Genomic DNA, 20,271 nt, shown 5'->3' on the forward strand with positions numbered 1-20,271 from the left:
GCTGGGAGGAACAGCACTGCTAGATCAGAGATGACTGGTGGTTCCAAGGGTCCGGGGTGCAGCTGGAGCACAGGCTCAGACCAGGACCGATGCTGTGGTGCTGAGTTACACGTACATGATGCACAGTGCCCACAGTTATAGTTACAGCTCAAAGTCCGCTTATCCATGATGTTCTCCAGTGTTTCTCCTAAAACTTAAAGGCTATTTGTTTCCTAGAATTAAGGATATTTTTGAAGGAGACCAGGCAGCAGGGATTGGTCTGCAATCAGCGTCAGTCTAAGCACACAGGGGTCTGCCACAGCAGCTGATGTTGGGAGCCAGCTGTCCTATCCACTTACCCCCTTTTGATTCAAAGCCTCTTTGGTGGGCAATTTAGCTGCAGGCAGCGATAGAGAGAAAAGGGCCAAGCAAGTACATGGTTAACTGTTTCTTTGTTTGTGTGAAGTCCAACGTGCAGCAGCTGGATTGCACTTCCAGGCAGCAATGGAAGGAAGCCAGTGCAAGCAGCAAGTCCTGCTGGGCTCTGCAGTTCAGGCCCACGGCTCAAGGTCCTGTCGTTGCTGAGCTCTTCCCGCATGTAATTCTAGGAAGAGGCTCTGGTAAAGGCAGTGTTCATCTCATTATCAATTCAATTTCTGTGACAGCCCTGCTAGGGCTCTTAATTTCTTGTGTTAAAACAACAAATGAGATGACCCAACTGCAATCTCTAATAGGTATCATGGGTCAGTAATCATTCATTTGTTATAGTGCCTCTCACTTGAAGGACGGAGATGAAAATTTGTCCTCGTAATGGCAAGAGCTGTAAATTAGTTTTATTTCACTGTTAAATCTAGAGGCCTGAAAATTAGGATGACCATCCCTTAGCTGGGAAGAAAATGTATCAGCTCAAGGGATTTTCTGCATTAGGCAAATAGGCAGCTCATAATCACCCATTAAACAGTCACAGTGGCTGTCTCCTGACACCCTTTGCTACGCCAAGTCGTGACTCTCCTGCTGCACTGAATGTGGTGAAACTTTTCAAGTCTCATGTCCTGTTCTGGGCCAGAAACCCTAGCTCCACCTCTAGCCAAGGAAGAGAAGTGAACATCACCTGCAGATGCTGGAAGGTAATTTCATCTTTTCCTGAAGATAGGCACATTCAAAATAGGGATGATTAATTGCTCTGTGGAGGTACATCTTACCTTCGTTATTAAGGGAGCTTCAGGTGAGTAGCTCAGATTTGAACATGTCTGTCTTTTAGACATATACATTAGACAAGACAAATCCCACCCAAAATTTATCCAGTTCTTTGTCACAGGTGTTTCTGCTGCTAAGGAATGTTATCCTTCCCCTTGAAGTCCTTGCGAGCCCTGTGGGTCTAAAAGATGTTATTTTGAGTTAGCATTCTGAGTTAGCATGGACTCGCTGCGGATTTGGAAATTGCAGGGTAAGCCTTCACTGCATGCTCATAGGGTGGAAAGGAGGGAAAAGAAGGGTTTTAAAGATAGATGGAAGCTATGCTAACAGGGGCGTGAGGGTGCCTAACAGCCTTCACTGAGCTGTTAGGCACTTTCCAGAAACACTTGAGTGGCTCCTCCTGGAAATGTGGGTATCTCTCCTGTGGTGACTACACATGCGATTCATGCCTTTGGCCTGACAGGCTGCACAAAACACCACACAGCCGTTCACCCTTGGTCCCAGAGGTCTTCCCTGAGATCTCCTCGCCCTATACGAAACCAGAAGGGGATGTAATGTCCACCCCAGCTAACTCGGATTGTCACAGGGGTGTGCAGGTCCTTGCAGCAAAACCATACTGTGACTTAAGAGTCACATCCTGACAGGGAGCGGGGACTGCAGCGGGGAGCTCAGCAGCCTGAGCCCTGGGCAGTGGAGCTGAGGTCTGCCTCACACACATGCACCCTGGCCCAGGGAGCAGGTAGAGAGCACTGCAGTGTGATATAAGAGGAGCAGATCTTCTCCCAGTGTCCAGTCACTGGGCTGCCACATGTCCTCCTTTCAGCCCTGGCAGCCCTTTGGGAAAAAGCAGAGAGGTTTTCCCTGTGAAAGAAAGGCTGAAACACCTTTGATGTGATGAAATGAGTGGTCTGTCATCTTGTTCAATAACATGTCACACACAAAGCTCTATAAAAAGCTCTCTATAGAAAGCTGAAAATAAATTAAAAAAAACCTATCCCACTCTCAAATCCTTAAAATCCGTAAATGTATCAGAATAATTGTACAATTATTCACTTTTAAGATGTGCAAGGTACGCAGTAGTGTACAGCCAGACAAGTTTATAAGAACATGTATTAAGCTGGCTACACAGGGAGGACCTGGCTGAAGTTAAAACATAAAACCTTCCCACCAGACAAGTGAGGGTGAGAGGGGGGACATTAAAGTGCAAGGATGACTTTGAATAAGGAAAGTGGTCCCTCTTCCCCCTTTCTCCAAAGCTACACTTGTAATGAAATAGGAAATTTTAGGATGGAGAACCAGAGAGACCAGAGCAAACTGAAAAAGCCTGTGGTGCTGCAGCCAGAGCTACACAGCCTATGCCAATGGATTTCCAGCAAGAGTTTCCCCAGCTTTAAAAATAACTAGAACCCAGGAGCTGCAGCTCTGCTGGGTGACAGGTCTAGTAAAATCATGGAGCAGATCCTCCTGGAAGATGTTGAAACATATGGAAGACAGGGATGTGATTAGAGACAGCCGATATTGCTTCACCAAGGACAAATCATGCCTCACTAATCTAGTTGCCTTCTACAATGGAGTGACTACATCAGTGGGCATGGGAAGAACTACAGATGTCATCTACCTGGGCTTCTGTAAGGCCTTTGATATGGTCATTCACAGTATTCTTACCTCTTAATTGGAGAGGGAGGGTTTTGATGGAGGAACTGTTAGATGGATAAGGAATTGACTGGATGGCAGCATTCAAAGAGTTACAGTCAATGGCTCAACATGCAAGTGGAAACCAGCAATGAGTGGTGTCCCACAAGGGTCCATACTGGGACCGATACTATTTAATATCATCAACGACAAATAGCGGGACTGAGTGCACCCTCAACAAGTTTGCAGATGACACCAAGCTGAGCAGTGTAGTTGATTCACTTGAGGAAAGGGATGCCATCCAAAGGGACCTTGGCAGGCTTGAGGAGTGGGACCTTGTGAATCTCACAAAGTTGAACAAGATCAAGTGCAAGATCCTGCACTTGGATCGGGGCAACCCCTGGTATCAACATAGGCCGGATGGTGAATTATTTGGCAGCAGCCCTGTGGAGGACTTGGGGATACTGGTGGATGAAATCTCATTTATGACTCAGCAATGTGTACTTGCAGCCCAGGCAGCCAACCATATTATCTTGGGCTGCATCACAAGAAGCATGTCCAGCAGGTTGAGGGAGGTGATTCACCCCCTCTACTCCGCTCTCATGAGATCCCACCTGGAGTGCTGTGTCCAGCTCTGGGGCCCCTGGCACAAGACAGACATGGGCCTTTTGGAGCAAGTCCAGAGAATGGCCACAAAAATGGTCAGAGGGCTGGAGCACCTCTCCTATGATGACAGGCTGAGAGAGCTGGAGTTTTTCAGCCTGGAGAAGAGAAGGCTCCGGGGAGACCTGATTTTGGCCTTTCAGTATATAAAGGGGGCTGATAAAAAGGACGGAACAACTCTTTTTAGCAGGGCCTGTAGTAACAGGACCAGGGTTAATAGTTTTAAAGTGAAAGAGAGTAGGTTTATATTGGACAGGAAGAATTTTCTTATTATGAGGATGGTGAAACAGTGGCACAGGTTGTCCAGAGAAGGTGTGGATGCCCCATCCCTGGAAGTGTTCAAGGCCAGGTTGGATGGTGCTTTGAGCAACCTGGTGTAGTGGAAAGATGTCCTTGCCCATGGCAGGGCGGTTTGAAAATAGATGATCTTCAAAGGTTCCTTCCGATCCCAACCATTTTGTGATTCTGTGACTCTATGCTCCCTCTTCCTGATGGCACATGTGGTCAGAGTGGAGGTGCCAGCAGGCTAGGGGATGACAGCAGATTCCCTCCCCAAAAAGGCAGTGCTTACAGGAAGGGTAGCGTGGAGACAGACTCAACTTCTCCTGGCTAGAGGAGACCATTTTGTCTCAGACCTAAGGCAATTTTGGAAAAAAAAAAATGAATGGTATTTTTCTCTGTGCTCTGCTTCTTCTGCAGGCAAAGCACTGCAGGCTCAGAGGCTGTCAGTACAGTACCTCTCCGTAAACATAAATGTTAACTTAGTAGGTTGTTGGGTGTTGGGTTTTTTCCCCTTCAATAAAGCTCTTTAAACTTTCATTCCTATTAATAGAGATGGAACATTGTCTTCTCTGGCAAAGATGAGCCTCCCTTTCTGTTCTTTCTTTCCACCTGCACCCTCCCCATGTGAAGAAAACGTATAGAGGAACTATTCTTTGAGAATTGGAGGGGGAGGATAAAGAAGGAACAGGCTATGATTTGCACAAAATTAAAAGTATTTGTGATAAAAGTCAAATGTTCCCACAGAAATGTCCCTTTCTTTACTGCAAAGAATATGTCAATGAAACACCAACATACATTGCAGAAACTTAAAAAATTTCCCCAGACTTGCCCAAAGCTAATGGCTTACATTGGTTTTCTGGATTGTTTTGCATTCCCCCCCCCCGCCCCCCGCCCCTTTCTTAAGACTGTACAAATTCGAGACACACTTTCAGCTGATAGTGGAATAATGATGACTTTTGGGTTGTCTTGTAACAGGAAGACTTTTTTTCATTCAACGCTGCATTCACATGGCAGGTATCCAGAGCAAGGGCAAACTGAAAGCGCAGGGCTAGGTCACTAATGGAGAAGGGGCAAGAACAGGTACTGTAAAGGGAAGTGACTCTGGGCTTGGCACAGTTTATTTTCCCGTCTTCTCTTCCTAATGCTCCTGAAACCTGAACATGACCTTCACCACAACAGGCCATTGTGGATGAGTCTGAGGTGCCCATCACCCACCAGTACCAGCGGTGCCTTGGCAGGAGGGAGGCAGACATGATTTTAAGCCACTCTTGCATTTCCCAAGACACAGCTCTCAGAAGAAGGTCTTAACCAAAAATGAGGAGTGTCTTACAGCTCGTTCATTGCTCAGTGACTGCTACAGAGATGTAGGCACAGGCACAGCCTTTGAGACAGGACAGGGAGCCAGCGTCAGCAGTGCTGCGTGCCCCGTGCTCCCTGCTCCACCTCTGCGGCCGCAGCGCAGGGTCTGAGCTCTCTGTGACCTGCCTGGTGTAGCCTTAATTGCCCATTACCCTTTGGCAACTGCAAGACCAATGTGACACAGAGCACAGAGCAATTCCTTGGCCAGGGAGGTGTGCATGGATGGGACTGGAGACATCACACCCGCCAAGGGAGGTTGCCGGCTTGCTCAGCCACCACCTCATCCCTGGTCTCCTTCCAACAAACCAATAATGTTTGTGCCGTCCTTTGGCACTCCTGGGGTGCATTTCTGAAAGAGCAGTTAGTAGATTTAAATGTCATATAATTGTGATAGCTGGAGGTTGCCTGATGGAAGGGAAGCATTTCGATTGTCTCAGGGTGGATTTGGTCTAATTATCTCAGATGACACCAGCAAATCTGCTCCTCTTGGAGACATGCTGTTACTGTAGTAACTTGTAAATGAATATTGGATGATGAGTTATTAGAAGCAGTCTGAACTGGTAAGTTTATGAGCACAGTGGGTAATCGCTTTTTTTAAAAAAAAATCTTTTCCATATTAATTTCTTTTTCAGTGTGAATGTAAAACACAAAATCAAGAGGTCAGAGATAGGGCTCTTGTGAACTCTGCCTCCCCTATCAGACACAGCAGATGCAGCTTGGAACTACTTTATCACTTTGCATTGAATTAAAGCCTATAATGGTTTTGCACTTTGTTAACAGGCTTTATCCAAAACACAAAGTGGATAAAGGATGAAGTGAATCTTCAGATAATTCTACATTTTGGATTATCTCTTTTTACATGTGCAGGCCATTCACTACATCACCCAGAGCCACAACCAGCATTGTCTCATGAGAGATCTGATGATAAACAGTGGTTACACCCTGCCCTTCTGGAGCAAAAGCTGACAGCATGTGCTTTGGCTTCTGATACTTGCCTTCTGTGGCCAAAGGAGATGGCATTTAGAGGGATCACCCTTGCTTAGAACAAGGTATAAAATCTTCTTGTAGTCCAAAGAGAAGGGAGTAAACTTCTCCATGCCCCAGTGCATCAGCAGTTGCAATGCAACATCAAATACTCTGCGCTACGATTTGTTGTCACTGCATTGTGCCCAGCCCTAAAATGCAGCAAAGAGAATTCAAGTTGCAAATCAGGTCCCAGGGGCATGTCCCACCCTCCAGCCCAGTTTCTTCCAAATCCATAATGACTCCAGCCCTTCTGGAGGAGGCTTAGGTTCTCCCAGAATAAACCAGCAGAGGAAAACCGTGTTTCTGACCTGCAGATGTCCACCCTTTTCCACCTCTATTGCTGACAGTAGCTGTAGCTCAGGATCCAGGATCTGGATTCATCCCCAGTAACTGTTTGCACTTCAGGGAAGCTCCTCATGGCAGAGGCAGTCTGTCTCTGCTTGGCCACAGCAGGGACCCAGCCTCCTGCTCCACAAAACAAGCTTTAATACAACTCCTCTCCTGGATGCCTTTGCAAGGGGCTTAAATGGTACTGGCAAGAGAACCTTTATGGGTTTCTCCTTGAGGACCAGGAGAATTTCATCATCTTCTATTGTTTCCCTTCATTTTAGGAGTCCTTCACAATTTCCAGGAAGCCACTGTTTCTGTCAGGGGGTCCCAAACCCAAGTAACAGAGAGCTGAAAGGCCACATGGGTAAGGGTAGTGAGCATGGGTGCAGGATAAACCCACATTGACCAAAGATACTCTGGCCACTATGAGCATGTCTGATCCTATTTGGTCCTGCAGTCATGGTCTCATACCGTGTTACGGAAAGCTGGGATGCTTTTTTTTCTGTGGTTACAGATTCAAATCTAAGAATCATCCTTGTTTAAGTGCTTGGAGCAGGCACAGGGAAATTACCCCAGAGCAGGTGATGTGGATCTGCTTGCCAACCCGCCAGACCTCCACAGGTCCAGATGCTTCCATTTCATCCACTTAATCTCCACGCTTTTCATTCATTTTGGCTAGCAAATAACTGTGCAAGATACTCCACAGAAATTGCCCATGTGCATGGTTTTGTTTGTATCTACTCAATGTGTTTTATTCCTCAAAGAAAGCACAGAAAGTGATCTCAGGTAGGATCCAGCAAACACAGCAGCTAAACCAGGATCATTTGCCTGGATGTCCATGACCCATCTACAGCTTGGACTGGGGGTCAGCAAGATGATTGATCTCCCTTGAGCCTGAAACACAGGAAGTTTCAGTGTCCTCGCTGGGCTGGGAATGGTCCATCAAACCTGCATTTAAAGCAGGAGAGCTGGAGACCATGACCTTGCTCCACCCTGCCGGTGTCTATACCTGGGTGTCCCTCAGAAAGCATCTCTAAGACTGAAATGCTTTAGTGTGAATCCTGTTTATATTTCATTATAATTGCATTGTTTTCAATATATTGAAGAATGTCAGGTTTTTTGATTTTTTTTTTCACTTGCACTGCAAGTCTGCGTGACAGTTTATGTTGAAAAAACTGATTTTTGAAAAGCAAGGAAGGGGGTTTAATTTGAGAATAATGTCTTTCTTTCCATCTGGGATGCATTTAAAATGCCGTAACATATTTTTGCTACATCTACCACAAAAACAAATTTATTTTTTTTCCAAAATACCTCTAAAAATACGTGGCCTCGTCTAAAATTCAGGGTCCTCTGATAAAGAGAAGTGTGATGCTACAGTGTGGACATGTACTAAAGCAGCATTTCCTCTGCATAGTCAGAGGTGTGTAATTAGCATGAGGACAGCCATTAACACATCCCGTGTGCTGTGTCACCAAGTCATGCCTGATTATGTTGCAAAGTGAGATTAGCAAAATGAGCTTGAAGTTGTCCTCTCGCTGCCATTTGATAGTAGGGAAAACAAATCCCTCCACTGCCAAAGCTGCAACTAATATTCAGTACTTAAGAAATTCAGCTGCTGCATTCATAATTAATAGGATTTTGTGTAATTAAAATTTTAAATAAATCCCCAACATGAGCCTTGGCTTGGACTTATTAATTGCAGATATGAAAGTACAGCTTTTGACAAAATAGGTTGAGGGTTTTGGGGTATTTTCCTTCTCTTTTCTTTCACCTGATAGATTTATAAAATCTCATTAGCATACTAGAAAATAGCAGACGAGAAATTAAATCAAGACCAGGATTAAAAGACTCACTACTTTCTTCATGTCACCTTTATAGTTCTTTTGAGCATCTGTCCCTGTGTGGTGGGTGTGAGTAATGTGGAGGTGGATGTTAGTGGGTGGCAAAGCTTTTATGAGGCAGAAAGAAGCTGAGAATTAGAAAATTATTGGAGGCAGTTTCCATACAGATGAGAAGAAGCAATCAGACACTGAGAAGCCAGGGAAGAGGAGGACGACAGTAAGAAAACTGAATAAACGGCACAGTTCACTGGCAAAGAAAATACCAATTTGTTTCAATAGAAACCCTGGAAGTTGCCATGGAGCTCTCACTCAAAGCATCTCACCAGCTGCAGACTCGGGTCCCTCCTTGCCTGAGAAAATCTTTAGGTCAAAGCCAAAAATCCACCAAGTTTTCACAGCACGTTTCCAGGTGGTTTCCCACCTGCCTACAGGCTGACTGCATCCCTTGTTTTCCCTTGTCATAGGTAGGGTGGTGGAGGAGATAAGTGATGGCATGTTAGCAAGGAGGTCCTGTAGCTAGGAGGAAGACCACATGGCCCTGGAGAGCTGGACTGCACTCATGTCTCTGCCTGGAAAGCACTTTGTGAAACTGGAGTCATTTACAGCAAGCCTCTCATGGGTGGCTTCTAGTCAGTCGATCTCTGCCCCTGGGATGCTCAACCTAAAATCTTAGACCCGATCTGCAGATAGTTCAAGCACTTGTAGCTGCATGTGAGGTTAATGGAGGCTGGATTTTGAAAATATCAAGTGCTCTAGGAGGCAATTTTCCTATGAAAAATCGGGGGGTATGTGATAGAAGCTGGGCAATAAAATATGGTCAATGCACTCAGATCTTTAATCTCCCCAAGCCTAAATTCCTTGACCCTAAACTGAGAAATAATACTACTGTTGTACTTTAGCTCAGCGTCATAGATATCAGCCAACAGATGCCTGTGATCCATAGAGACAGCCACAGCAAGGAGCTTCATCGGAGAAAAAAATACATGACAAAGTGAATTATTCTTAGAGGCAGTTTAAAAAAAATGCAGTCTCAAATTTGGCACTGTTTTCACAATGATAGCAAAAATAAGCTCATTATCAAAATTCACGGGCTTCCATCCCTCCATATCCCACCATTTTTTAAATAAAAAAGGCACCAGAATGGTTTAACCAGCACAAAAATATGGTTTTCCCCACTGCATTGTTCTAAGAAACATTCAAAACAGACCTGTAAGCATTATGTGTCCCTGTATAAATATGTGTATGTGTGTTTATATAAGTGTATATATAATTTAATATAATAAGTCAGTCTGAATCAGATGTTACCCTGGAGAATATAGGCTTTACAAAGTTGTACACAAAAGGAAACTGGATCTCAGACAGAGGTGAGCCATAGCAGGAAGCAGCATTAGCAGAAGTGACGGGCTTGTGGCAGGGGTGTGAGCACAGCCCCTTTGAAACCCTGGCTCCCACGTAAGGTGACAGCTTCCATGAACATACACGGCTCCTACCAAGCCTCCTGTAATCCAGCCAAGAAAGATGTGGCTAAGGAAGGAAGAGCTGGGACCCACGGAAGGAGAAGATATGGGTTCCCTCCCTGGAACAGGACTAGGTTGCAATGTCTCAGGGTGTGCTAAAGCTGGACGGGGGTGGAGAGAGAGGAGCACTGTCTGCTGTTCAGGTTGGCTGTTGTGTCTGATGGCTTTATTTTCATCTCTGCTGGTTTCTGAGTGATCCTACTCAGAAGACCCACCATGATGACCTTCAGACTACATCACTGACTTCCCCAAGGAAACAGCCCAGCCCATAGGTGAATTGATGGGTGTTTGCACAGTTGTGTGTGATCAGTGGGTAGAATGCAGTTGCACAGGTGTGAAATGTCTGGAAAAGGATGACTATTTGCAGCACCTGCTTTGCTGTCAAAAACCTTTATTGACTGGGCAGCGAATGAGTCCTTGTCCTCACTCTTTGGGATATTCTCAGCACATGCTGGCACCGTTCACAGGCTGGTTTTTTGCACATTATGTGCATTACTGTAAGTAAAAGTATGAATAAGGCATCCAGGCTCCCAGTATAACACTGGGAAATACTGGACAGTGCAGAAAGGTGACTTTTAACCTTTGCTCTGAAGACCTTAGCAACATTTATTCTTCTACAATGCAACGGTGCTACTCGTCCTCCTTTTACTCCAGATCATCAGTGTCTGGATCCTGTCCCATGGGGTGGGAGAACTGGATTGAACACTCCCTCACCCTGAGGTGTTTGCAGGGAGCAAACTCTCATTTGCAAGTTAGGACCTGAATTGCAAAGCATTTGGCTACTCAGGGCAGCAGCCACCTTTGCTCTGCTGTTAGAAGCTGTGCCCATGTGCAGCAGAGAAGCAGAGGTTGAGGGATCGTGGTGTAGCTGGTGCCAGCACCCCACAGGGCCCAGAGCTCAGCCAGCAGGGGTGCGGTGTGGGTTGCTGTCTCTGTTTCCACTATTTTTACCATAGCTGACCTAAAGTCTTTGCTAGTTAAAATACAAAAGTTCCCTCAGAGCATGAGGAGCAATCCCAAAGCCCTCTCTCCTGGATGGGTGCCTCAGCTTTGCAGCTGCAGACTCAGAGACATGCTCATGTCTACCTCTTGGAGATCTTGGAGATCTCTACCTCTTGGATCTACCCTTTGACCTTCCCCTGGATCAAGCCACTGGTGACCAGAGTGTAATGGTGGTAGGGAGCCACAGATTTACACCCTCAGATGAACAGGCATCCATTTCTTTCTCCATGGACTGCTTTGTCTCCAGCTGGAGAAGGTACAACTCTCTCCTGACTAAGATAGGGGTACCCTCCTGCTTCTTGTCTAGAAACCAGTAAAACCTCTGTGGGCCTGCCCTGAGGATGGATTTGGTCCTGGCTGCATGTAGAAAGTGGTGTCCAGGGGCAGTTCCTTAGTATCTTTTAGGTTACTCCTTCTCTCATTTCTTTCAAGTGAATCGCACTCCAGGGCTCTGCATAGGCTGTAAAAGGAGCTGATGTTCTTCAGAGTTAGCCACCTACTCCTCCGACGTCAAAGGTAGAACAGATGAGTCACACCTAGAGTGGTTTGTTGCATTTTTAGCAGAAAGTCTGTAGAAAAGCTGGGGCAGGACCCAGGAACCCTGTGTTCCAAGTCCAAATATAACCCTTTTTATTTTTTCCTGTAAGAAAAGCATGATGTGTTTATAAATTACTTTTTTGCCAAATGACTTGTTCTTTAAAAGAATTACACTGTAATAAGCTGCATCATTAAAAAGAAATTTTTCTGTGAGCGGCAGAGCCTGGTGTCCTGCGGTTTGGTGTCTCGTGGTGGGATTATCTCACATCTAATGAGGAGCACTCTGGCTGAAGCCTTTTCTCCTGTTCATAAAGACACTGTCTCATGTGGGTTCTCTAGTGTCTACAGTACATGTGGGTTCAAACTGCCGTTGTTTAGGTTCTTTCCTATCTGACAATGTAACATTGCACACGGGGCAAGCTGTTGCTCCCTGGAGATGCAGAAGGGTCATACTTCTCTACCGCGCTGCCTTTTCTCACAAAACCGGTTGAAGATTAAAGCCTTTAAGACTTCTATCACACAGTTAAATTTGACTGAAACTGTCCAACAGGCTGAAAGGTAATTGAAAATAATACTGGACTGACACAAAAATATAATAAACCTTATTTAACTAGGTAATCAGGCAATAAATGATGGAAAGTAAATACTGGAGCAGATTAAACATGGGAAAAAAAGTTCATAAATATTTATTCAAGCTTTTAAATGCTCTCAAGGTGACCATTTTATGCCCATTTTGCATTTCAGTTTTAGAGGTTCCATTCACAGCCATATGAAAGACCAACAAGGGGACAGGCACCCCAACAGTTACACTCATACCTCAAAAATAAAAGTAAAATAATAGTTTTCTGTGAGACTTTTCTTCACAAAGACAGGAAATTTTTAAGATATTTCAGAATATTCAAAAATTTATAATTTAGAAACAGGAATGCTGAATAATTCAGAAACCAGATTTTGACTTACCCAGTCAGAGAATAAAAATAGATCATGTGGTTTGTGCTGTTTTTCCAGAGTTTTCAATAAATCTGAACTGAACAAAGTCAGATCAAAAATACTTTGCTGAAATGATTCATGGAAATGTTTCAAAAATGTGAGTTGTGAAAGGGAAATCTCAATTATCTGCACACACACACACACACAAAATATCACAAATGAAGCAAAGAAGATCTAATGAATTGCTCATTGTAATTTATTTTTCCAGTTCCTGAGCCATAGAACTGTGCTTGTCACAAATTGATTTTTTGAGATATTTGTATTTCCTTACCTTGGATACAGTTTAGATGGATGAGCTACCATTGCTCTCCATGCTCATCAAATTAGGAGAATGCATTTCTAAATTCAATTACATCCTCAGTAGAACTGGTTCTCTGACTCTGGTAATCTTTGGAGAAGAATTATACACAGTCTATAAAGCTTCACATTTCAAAACCTAATTTTGAATGTTATTCAAGAGGTTAATTTAAGATTCATCTTCCTAAAGAGGAGTTAAATAAAACTGATAGAAGGCTGGAACTTGTCGAGTGGTTGAGAGGTTTATCAGCATGCGAGTATGAGTTCATTAGTTTTAATTAGTATAATCACTGATGTTGCATTAACAGTTTGGTGAGAGAAAGTAATTGCTCACACCCACTGTATTAGATTGGGAGATTAGAATTCATTTTATGAGGCAATTAGCATTTCAGGGATTTTTTTAAAAGGCTTTTATGATCCGCCATTGCAGTAGCCTCCTTCACCAAAAAGAGTTTAATTTAACCATAACTTTCATCCTAATGGGATGCAAAAATTAATGTAGAATTAAGTGCAACCAGCAATCCCACCGTGATAAGCAGGGAACTAAAGCCACAAACCTCAATTAGTTTATAATGACCTGTTTTATTTTCCAGACAATGATAGTCATTTATCTGTCCTCAATTCATTATCTTCTTGGAAAGTTTATATTCTTGGATTTTATACAGCAAAACAAATAAAATATGAGGAAGGAAAAAGTAGAACAGTACTATCACAGCAATAATTCTCCAAAGAAAAAGTTGCCAAGGTTCAATAGCCGGGCTTAAATAGGCAATTATTCTTCGTATCAAATGTCAGGAGGAAGAAACAGCTCCCTTTGACACCCAGTGCTTTGGGAAGAACCATGAATTTCACAGCAGCAGCAATCACAACCTTGCTCTGCTCAACACATCCCTTGGCAGCTACTGACACAATAAGAATGGAGATCCAAGACGTTGTCATCCTGGATTGGCAAGGAATCCCTCATCACCTGAGAGTTAGGACAGTTGACCCAAGAGATTTGCCTTCCAAAAACATCCTGGAAAGCAAAAGTACAAGTTCTGGTACTACTGGAACATTAAGGAAACATTAAGGAAAAACTGCTTACAGTAAGAATGCTTACTCTCACATCAAGGCTGTAATAAAGGCATCACAGTACCCACAGAGAGATGAGACAGCGAGCCATCTGCAGCATATCCTGCACCTATTATACAGGTTTATGCTTGCCCCTGGTTAAGACAAGTCTCTGCTCAAAAACAGCTGAAGAAAACCCAGATTTGCTATGACTTGGATGTGGCATGGAGAACAACTGTTAGATGTTAGAACCATACTGTTGTTCCTATAGTTTCGGGTACATATGTTCATGTGTTAAAATGAGCAGACATTGGGCAGTATTTAAGGAATTACATAAATCTTCCTAAAACATATGTTAAAGCAAAATGTATGTATATATGTATGTACTCTTAATTCTTGTACTCTTTATAAGCATCTCCAGAGGAGTTCAGAGAGAGGCAATGTCTTCCTGTGTTTAAGCATCTAAAATTTAGATACAGCTAGACAGGCTGGATCTCAGTCACTCTGGCCGCAGCCAGCATCACCTTTAGGAGGTGGATTACTCCAGCTAAGATCTGAATCTGCCACTGGGAAGGGTGGCCTCACTCTATTGACTGCAGAGGCAGTCCAAGGTAACAGGGTTTCCATCCTGGGAGGCTGGAGTAAATGCTTAAAATTGGGAAGGATGAATCACAACCGACATGCCTGTGCCTTAGGGTTTGTCTATGTACAGAGTTATTGCAGAAAGCCATTACTCTTCCTGAATAGCATTACATGTGGATACACTTTTAGTTGAATAAGACTCACTCATTTCTCTTCAACAATATCCACTTGACAGAGGCAGAGTGGTTTGCTTCCTACTCCTCACATGGAATCCTGCTGCCAGAGCTGCTGCCTTTTTAGCTGGCTGCCCTACCTTAATCCAAATTTACGTGCCCTATATTTGCCATCCATCCACCTCTGAAAGCCATTTAAGATTCATGGAGGCAAGCACATCAATTAAGCACAAATACATTGACAAGAAATAAACACAACTGAAGGCATCGTATACTATAAAAACTGACTTTTGTTTCACAAATTATGGGTGTTATAAAGCATATTGTTTCAGGAGAAACGCCTGTATTTGCCAGTGTGTTTCATTAAAGAATAATAAAGCCATACATATTTCATTTTCTTGTTCTGAGCTGCAAGAGCCTTAACTATATAAAACGCCCCATGCTGTCCTTGCTTTGTTGGGCTTTTTTTTCCTTTTAATCAGATTTTTCCCCCCGCTCTCTAAACACATACATCACTTTCATTTGAAGTGACTTATCATGGCTCAAACCGTTTCTCTCTTCCCCTGGAGAACAAGGCTACTGCCAGCACCTTTTGCTGTGCAGATTTCAGGTCTGGAATTGCCCCTGATCTCTGGAGTGCTGAGCTCCTGATGTTCCCACTGGTGCTGTTTTAGGCGGTATGTTAGGTGACTGATGCCTGCGGGGGCTGCACCTTGAAGATCTGCACAGGTTCCTGATCCACCTGCTATCATGTGTAATTTCTCTCTTCTTGTAGTATGCACCGACCCGCTGCGCAGCTGCACAGACATCTGCGGAGCAAGGCATCCTTTCTCCCTGCCATCACCATGAAGCAGTGCATGACCCTCAGCTGGTTCCCTGCACATGCCCGCTTTTCTCCTGCCCATGGGAAGGGCACCTGGAGGTGGTGGTGTCCCACCTGAGGCAGACCCATCGCATCAACATCCTTCAGGGGGCAGAGATTGTCTTCCTGGCCACAGACATGCACCTGCCTGCACCCACGGACTGGATCATCATGCACTCTTGCCTTGGCCACCAGTTTTTGCTGGTCCTCAGGAAGCAGGAGAAGTATGAAGGCCACCCTCAGTTCTTCGCCACGATGATGCTGATCGGCACGCCGACCCAAGCTGACAACTTCACCTACCGGCTGGAGCTCAACAGGAACCAGAGGCGCCTCAAATGGGAGGCGACCCCCAGGTCGGTACTGGAGTGTGTTGACTCTGTCATTTCAGATGGAGATTGCCTTGTGCTGAACACTTCCCTGGCTCAGCTCTTTTCTGACAATGGAAGCCTAGCAATAGGAATTGCAATAACCACCAGCAAAGTTCACAATGCTGAAGCTGAAATATGAGGGGGAAGAGGAAGAGGACCAGGAACAACAATGGTGCTCTTTCTGCCTTCTGAGAGCCAGGACTTGTGGACTTTTTGGGGGTGGGGTGGGTGGGTCCCAGGTCTTTTATGGTATTTAGCACTCGTCCACAGTGGGCGTTATGTAAACATCCTGTGGTTCCGGTCTCTGTGTAATGTATTTACTGTTTTGTTAATACAATTTTATGAGAAATTTTAAAGAGGCTAATCAATTTATTGTTGCCTTCAGCAACACTGGAAACAACACTTTCTCCTGGAAAGTGCACCCAGGGTGACTCACAGAAACCTTCTGCCTGAGCATGCTATGCAAATGTGTTTTCTTCATTGTTTGCCTAATTGCCTGGTAATTAGAGGAGGCCCCTATGCCTGGTAAAAGGTAAGGTATTCCACTAAGGGAAAAGAGCACCCAGGTTTCCATACCAGCAACAGTGATTTAACCCTTACACTGTGGTTCACAACCAAGCCCCAGGGAGCTTGCATCTCCCTTCAACTTCCGAGGAAACTTCCCTTACCAGCCAGTGAAAGCTGCAAAAGACAAAGTCACCACCTCTGCTAAGACAGGGCCTGGAAAACCTCATCCTGCATTAAATCAGAGATGACAGCTAGTGGGTGGTCACTGTGAGCATGGTTAAATCTCACTCTTGTATCATGACGGGCAGTGAAGGACTTGCTAGATGGTCTGGAGCCAGGATGGATATAATCACAGCCAGCCATCGGGCATTCACAGTTTTAGCTCCTATTTCCTTAAGCATTCAAAAGGAGACTTTCACAAAATAAAAATAAAACATCAGGACAGTCCTAACTTGTACACTGATCTTGCTATTGAATTCTGGGCCCCTTAGACCCACAATGTGTTGTGTGCTGCTAAATATTGATTTAAAGCAATGGAGCCGGAATATCTTTTTGCAAATTGGCTGTGAGATTTGAAATGTTATCCTTTAAAAAAAACAAACAACAAACCTAAATTTTTTTCTTCCATACACTTGGGGGTGATGATGGTCCCTTCCTTCTGCTGAGGGTGTTTCACAGACAGCAATGGCCACGTGAAGGCACAGGCTTCTCTAAGAGCTTCTACCTTGGATGGATTCTTGGGGAGAGTCAGAGGCAGCTGCTGGCCATCTCCGGACACTCGGTCCCATCTGCAGTCAGGCACGTTTCCTCCATAGCCAACAACAGCAGTGAAATCCCACCACAGTAGGTGACGTGTGGAAAGAGAGGGCTCTACAGCGAGTGTGACACACGAGAAGCATGGGAAATTGTCTTTTCCCATTTTCCCATCTGCCCGCGTGTGGCTGTGGCCTGGCTGCTCCTGAATGCTCGTTTGAGAAACATCTGGCGGGTTGGGTCAGTTAGTAGCTGGAGAGACTGAGGCTCATTGCTTGAGTCCCTTGGAAAACTAAGGAAGGAGGGGAAGCAAGCTAGAACAGTCCTTCAGCTTTTCAAAAGGCGTCTTGCTGTAGCTGGCTTTGGGTAGGCAAAAACACTGATGCTGATCTCTCCCACCTGCTGCTCTCCTGGGAATTGTTACAAATGATGCGTGAAGTAAAACAAATCACAGTTTTCCTGAGATGAATGCTGTGCAGGTAGTGCCTTCTGAGTTGCAGTTGTACCTCGCCTCCTTACCTGCTGCCATAGCAGGTCACTGCTCAGAGAGGAGCTAGGGTCCCTTCAACAGGCTTTTTGTGACCACACAAGCTGAGCTCTGAAGAAGGCTCAGTCCCTGTAAGAGTGTGCTGGGGCATACTTTCACAGCTCTCCCACCTCTGAATTTTTGGGGATGGGGGGGCACGCTGCTTTGCAGTGTTTCACTGGAACACACAGGCTTCAGAGTGGCTTGCTTTTTTTCCCTGAGATGTTAAATATTCAGAACCAGCTACTGCTGCCCTTTCCCTAAATGATAGCAATAAATAAATCATTGGCGTTTTTGTGGACTGAAACTGGCTTCTCCAGCTCCTCCGGCAAATATTCTACTGCTGAATTAAAACCAAAAATAAAGCAATAAAACCCCAATAAAAACAGTTCCTCTAGCTTAAACTGCCTGAGCTCTTTGTACCCTGTGGTGCAGACCTAACGTAATGCTGCATTTGTTGCCTGATCCCAACCAGTTCTAGAGGGAGGGATATTCCTTGGGTATTCATTTGTTCCAGACTATTTACTTCTTGCTACCTGGCAGCTTTTGCTCTTGAAATAGCTACTGAAATGAAGAATGCACTGTCAGTATTTTAGGGCATGCCCCTCACCAAAGGACCAGTGTATTTCTAGCAGGATGAGTTTGACAACAACAGCTCTCTGGGATGGGCATCTCCATCCCTTGCCAGCACCTTGGTTTTCTGGTTTCAATGGGGCAGGAGGCACAGTGGAAATGCGATCTCCCTGACATGGACCTCCTCACATCCCCTGTGTCCTTCTCCCACAGCTTTCTCATGACAACACCAACAGTTCAGCCTTTCCATTTCCTTCCCAGTCCTCCCCCTCATCTTGTGGTCACCCTTCTCAGCCTGTTCTCAAGCTCTCAACCTGGATTTCACCCTTCAACAGAGCTCGTGGTGTTTCTTGCTTCCTCCCACTTTTGCCTCTTAGGAGCCATTGTCTAAACTGCTGTTGCTGCTCTTTGCAGCCAACCAAGTAACCTCCTTGCTCGCCTCTCTCCACAGCTGCAAAGCACCAGCTCTGGCAGGGATTTTGGAAATCCAGATATGTTAGAATACTGATGAAAATATGCCCAGTAAGACTTCTAGTATGAAAAAGGAGGACACATTTTGGGGAGAAAGGAGATATGGGTGCCTAAATCCAGCCTTCATAAGCATCTCAACGTAAAACTCAAATGTTAAGGGGTATATTTAAGGACTTGCTACCATGGAAGACATTCTAATTCTATTGTAATTCAAAGCCTATGAGCAACACTTTGCTGCCATAAAGCAAAGGTGAAGCAAATATTCTGCATGGTGGGACATAAATCCTAAAATCTGGCCAATAGGATCAACAATGAAATTCAGTTTATGCGCAGTCTTTCAGTACCCATAATTAAGCACTTTTTATAGCTTTCTACTCATGGTTGAAAGGCAGCTGTCGCTTTGCTTCCCAAACTTCGGCTGAAATTGGGACTTCTAGAATTAACTTTGTACTCTAGTATTTTGCATCTATAATGTATTGAACCCAGTGACTCCAAATTCCTTCAAAATTGTGAAGAACACTGCCTTACATCTCTTTGAAATATGGAAATACCCTTCATTTGGTGCAGGAGAAAGTGAGGTCTGGCAAAATTGCTATACAGCTGTTGCAAAATTCTCTTTTCCTATCTACCTGAGAGCAATGCTGCTTCTTTAGTTTGTTGGGGGTTTTTTGTTGTTTGTTTTTTTTTTTACATAGGCAAAATGATGGACCCTTTTTTTAGAGTTTTTACATATCTGTATTCATGGATGGATTTAATTGTGCCTTGATCAGTAAATTGCAACAATAGTTTCATCAGGCTAAGCCAGATGGATTGCTACCAGACCCACTAGAAAACTTGCTTTGGTTCTTCTGCACTATCCATCAGACACAGTGTGAATGTTAATGTCAGACCTGCAGTAAAACAGCATTAGTGCTTTCAGCTCAATCCCATTATGAATTAAGCTCACATCATATATCCATGACTCTCTATAAATCAGCTGAAGCTTCCCGAGTCTCATCATCTTGAAGATGACAAAGGATCTTGCTGTGCCAGTGCCAGACAGAGGGCTTGCTGAGAAGTAGGGCAATAGTCCTCTTCCCACTGGACTCTGATATCACATCCTCCGTTTCATACCACCCTTTTTGAATACAGGCCAGTGAGCTACTGAAGAAAGGAGGGATGGTAAATTCCAGACAATGAAAGGCTTATAACAAAATTAATAGTTTACAATAAATTTCTGCATACTGCTTTTGGGCGTCAAAGGAATGAAACCTGATTGACGATACTGTAGTGTAGGTGATTTGTCTGCTTTTCTAGCTTGTAACACACCTGAAAAACACTTTCATTGGAGAAGAGTCTGTCAGAACAGATTCAGAGATGCAATTCTGCTCCAAGTGGATCAGAAACACCTTCTCACATGGAGGAGCTGCAGCTTCTGAACTGTTCAGACACAAGCGTGAGTTTTTAATCCTTTTTTTTTTAAATCCAATTAACTGTGCATGCTCACACCATCTGAGTGAAGGGCGGAAAACAAAGATTGCCACATGTACCATCACCAGAACTATTCACATAAGATGATTCATCTTCTACAGAGATGACCCTGCAGAAAACGAGAGGGTTTCACAGCAGGGTAGTGTAAGGCAGTGCCTGCAGGCTCTGGAGGCGTACACTTGCAACTGAGGGCAGAGCTTAACCTCCGGACAGAAACATTACTCAACAGAAACCACTAGGAGTGAGGTCACAGCAGGGGCTGTCAGGAAAATGATCAGACCTTC

At 44.5% G+C, this 20,271-nt stretch overlaps 1 protein-coding gene across 1 annotated transcript in view; it reads left to right on the forward strand.

Annotated features, from left to right (window-relative positions):
- Positions 1 to 15,891, forward strand: part of SIAH3 (siah E3 ubiquitin protein ligase family member 3) — a 47,771-nt gene extending 31,880 nt beyond the window's left edge. The window contains exon 2 of the mRNA XM_056329040.1: positions 15,233 to 15,891. Coding sequence (XP_056185015.1) covers positions 15,233 to 15,826 — 594 coding nt within the window. The 3' untranslated portion in view covers positions 15,827 to 15,891. The remainder of the gene's footprint in view (positions 1 to 15,232) is intronic.
- The last annotated feature ends 4,380 nt before the right edge of the window (positions 15,892 to 20,271 follow it).

The sequence above is a fragment of the Falco biarmicus genome, chromosome 2 (genome assembly GCF_023638135.1).
Source record: "Falco biarmicus isolate bFalBia1 chromosome 2, bFalBia1.pri, whole genome shotgun sequence".
Classification (NCBI taxonomy): Eukaryota; Metazoa; Chordata; class Aves; order Falconiformes; family Falconidae; genus Falco; species Falco biarmicus.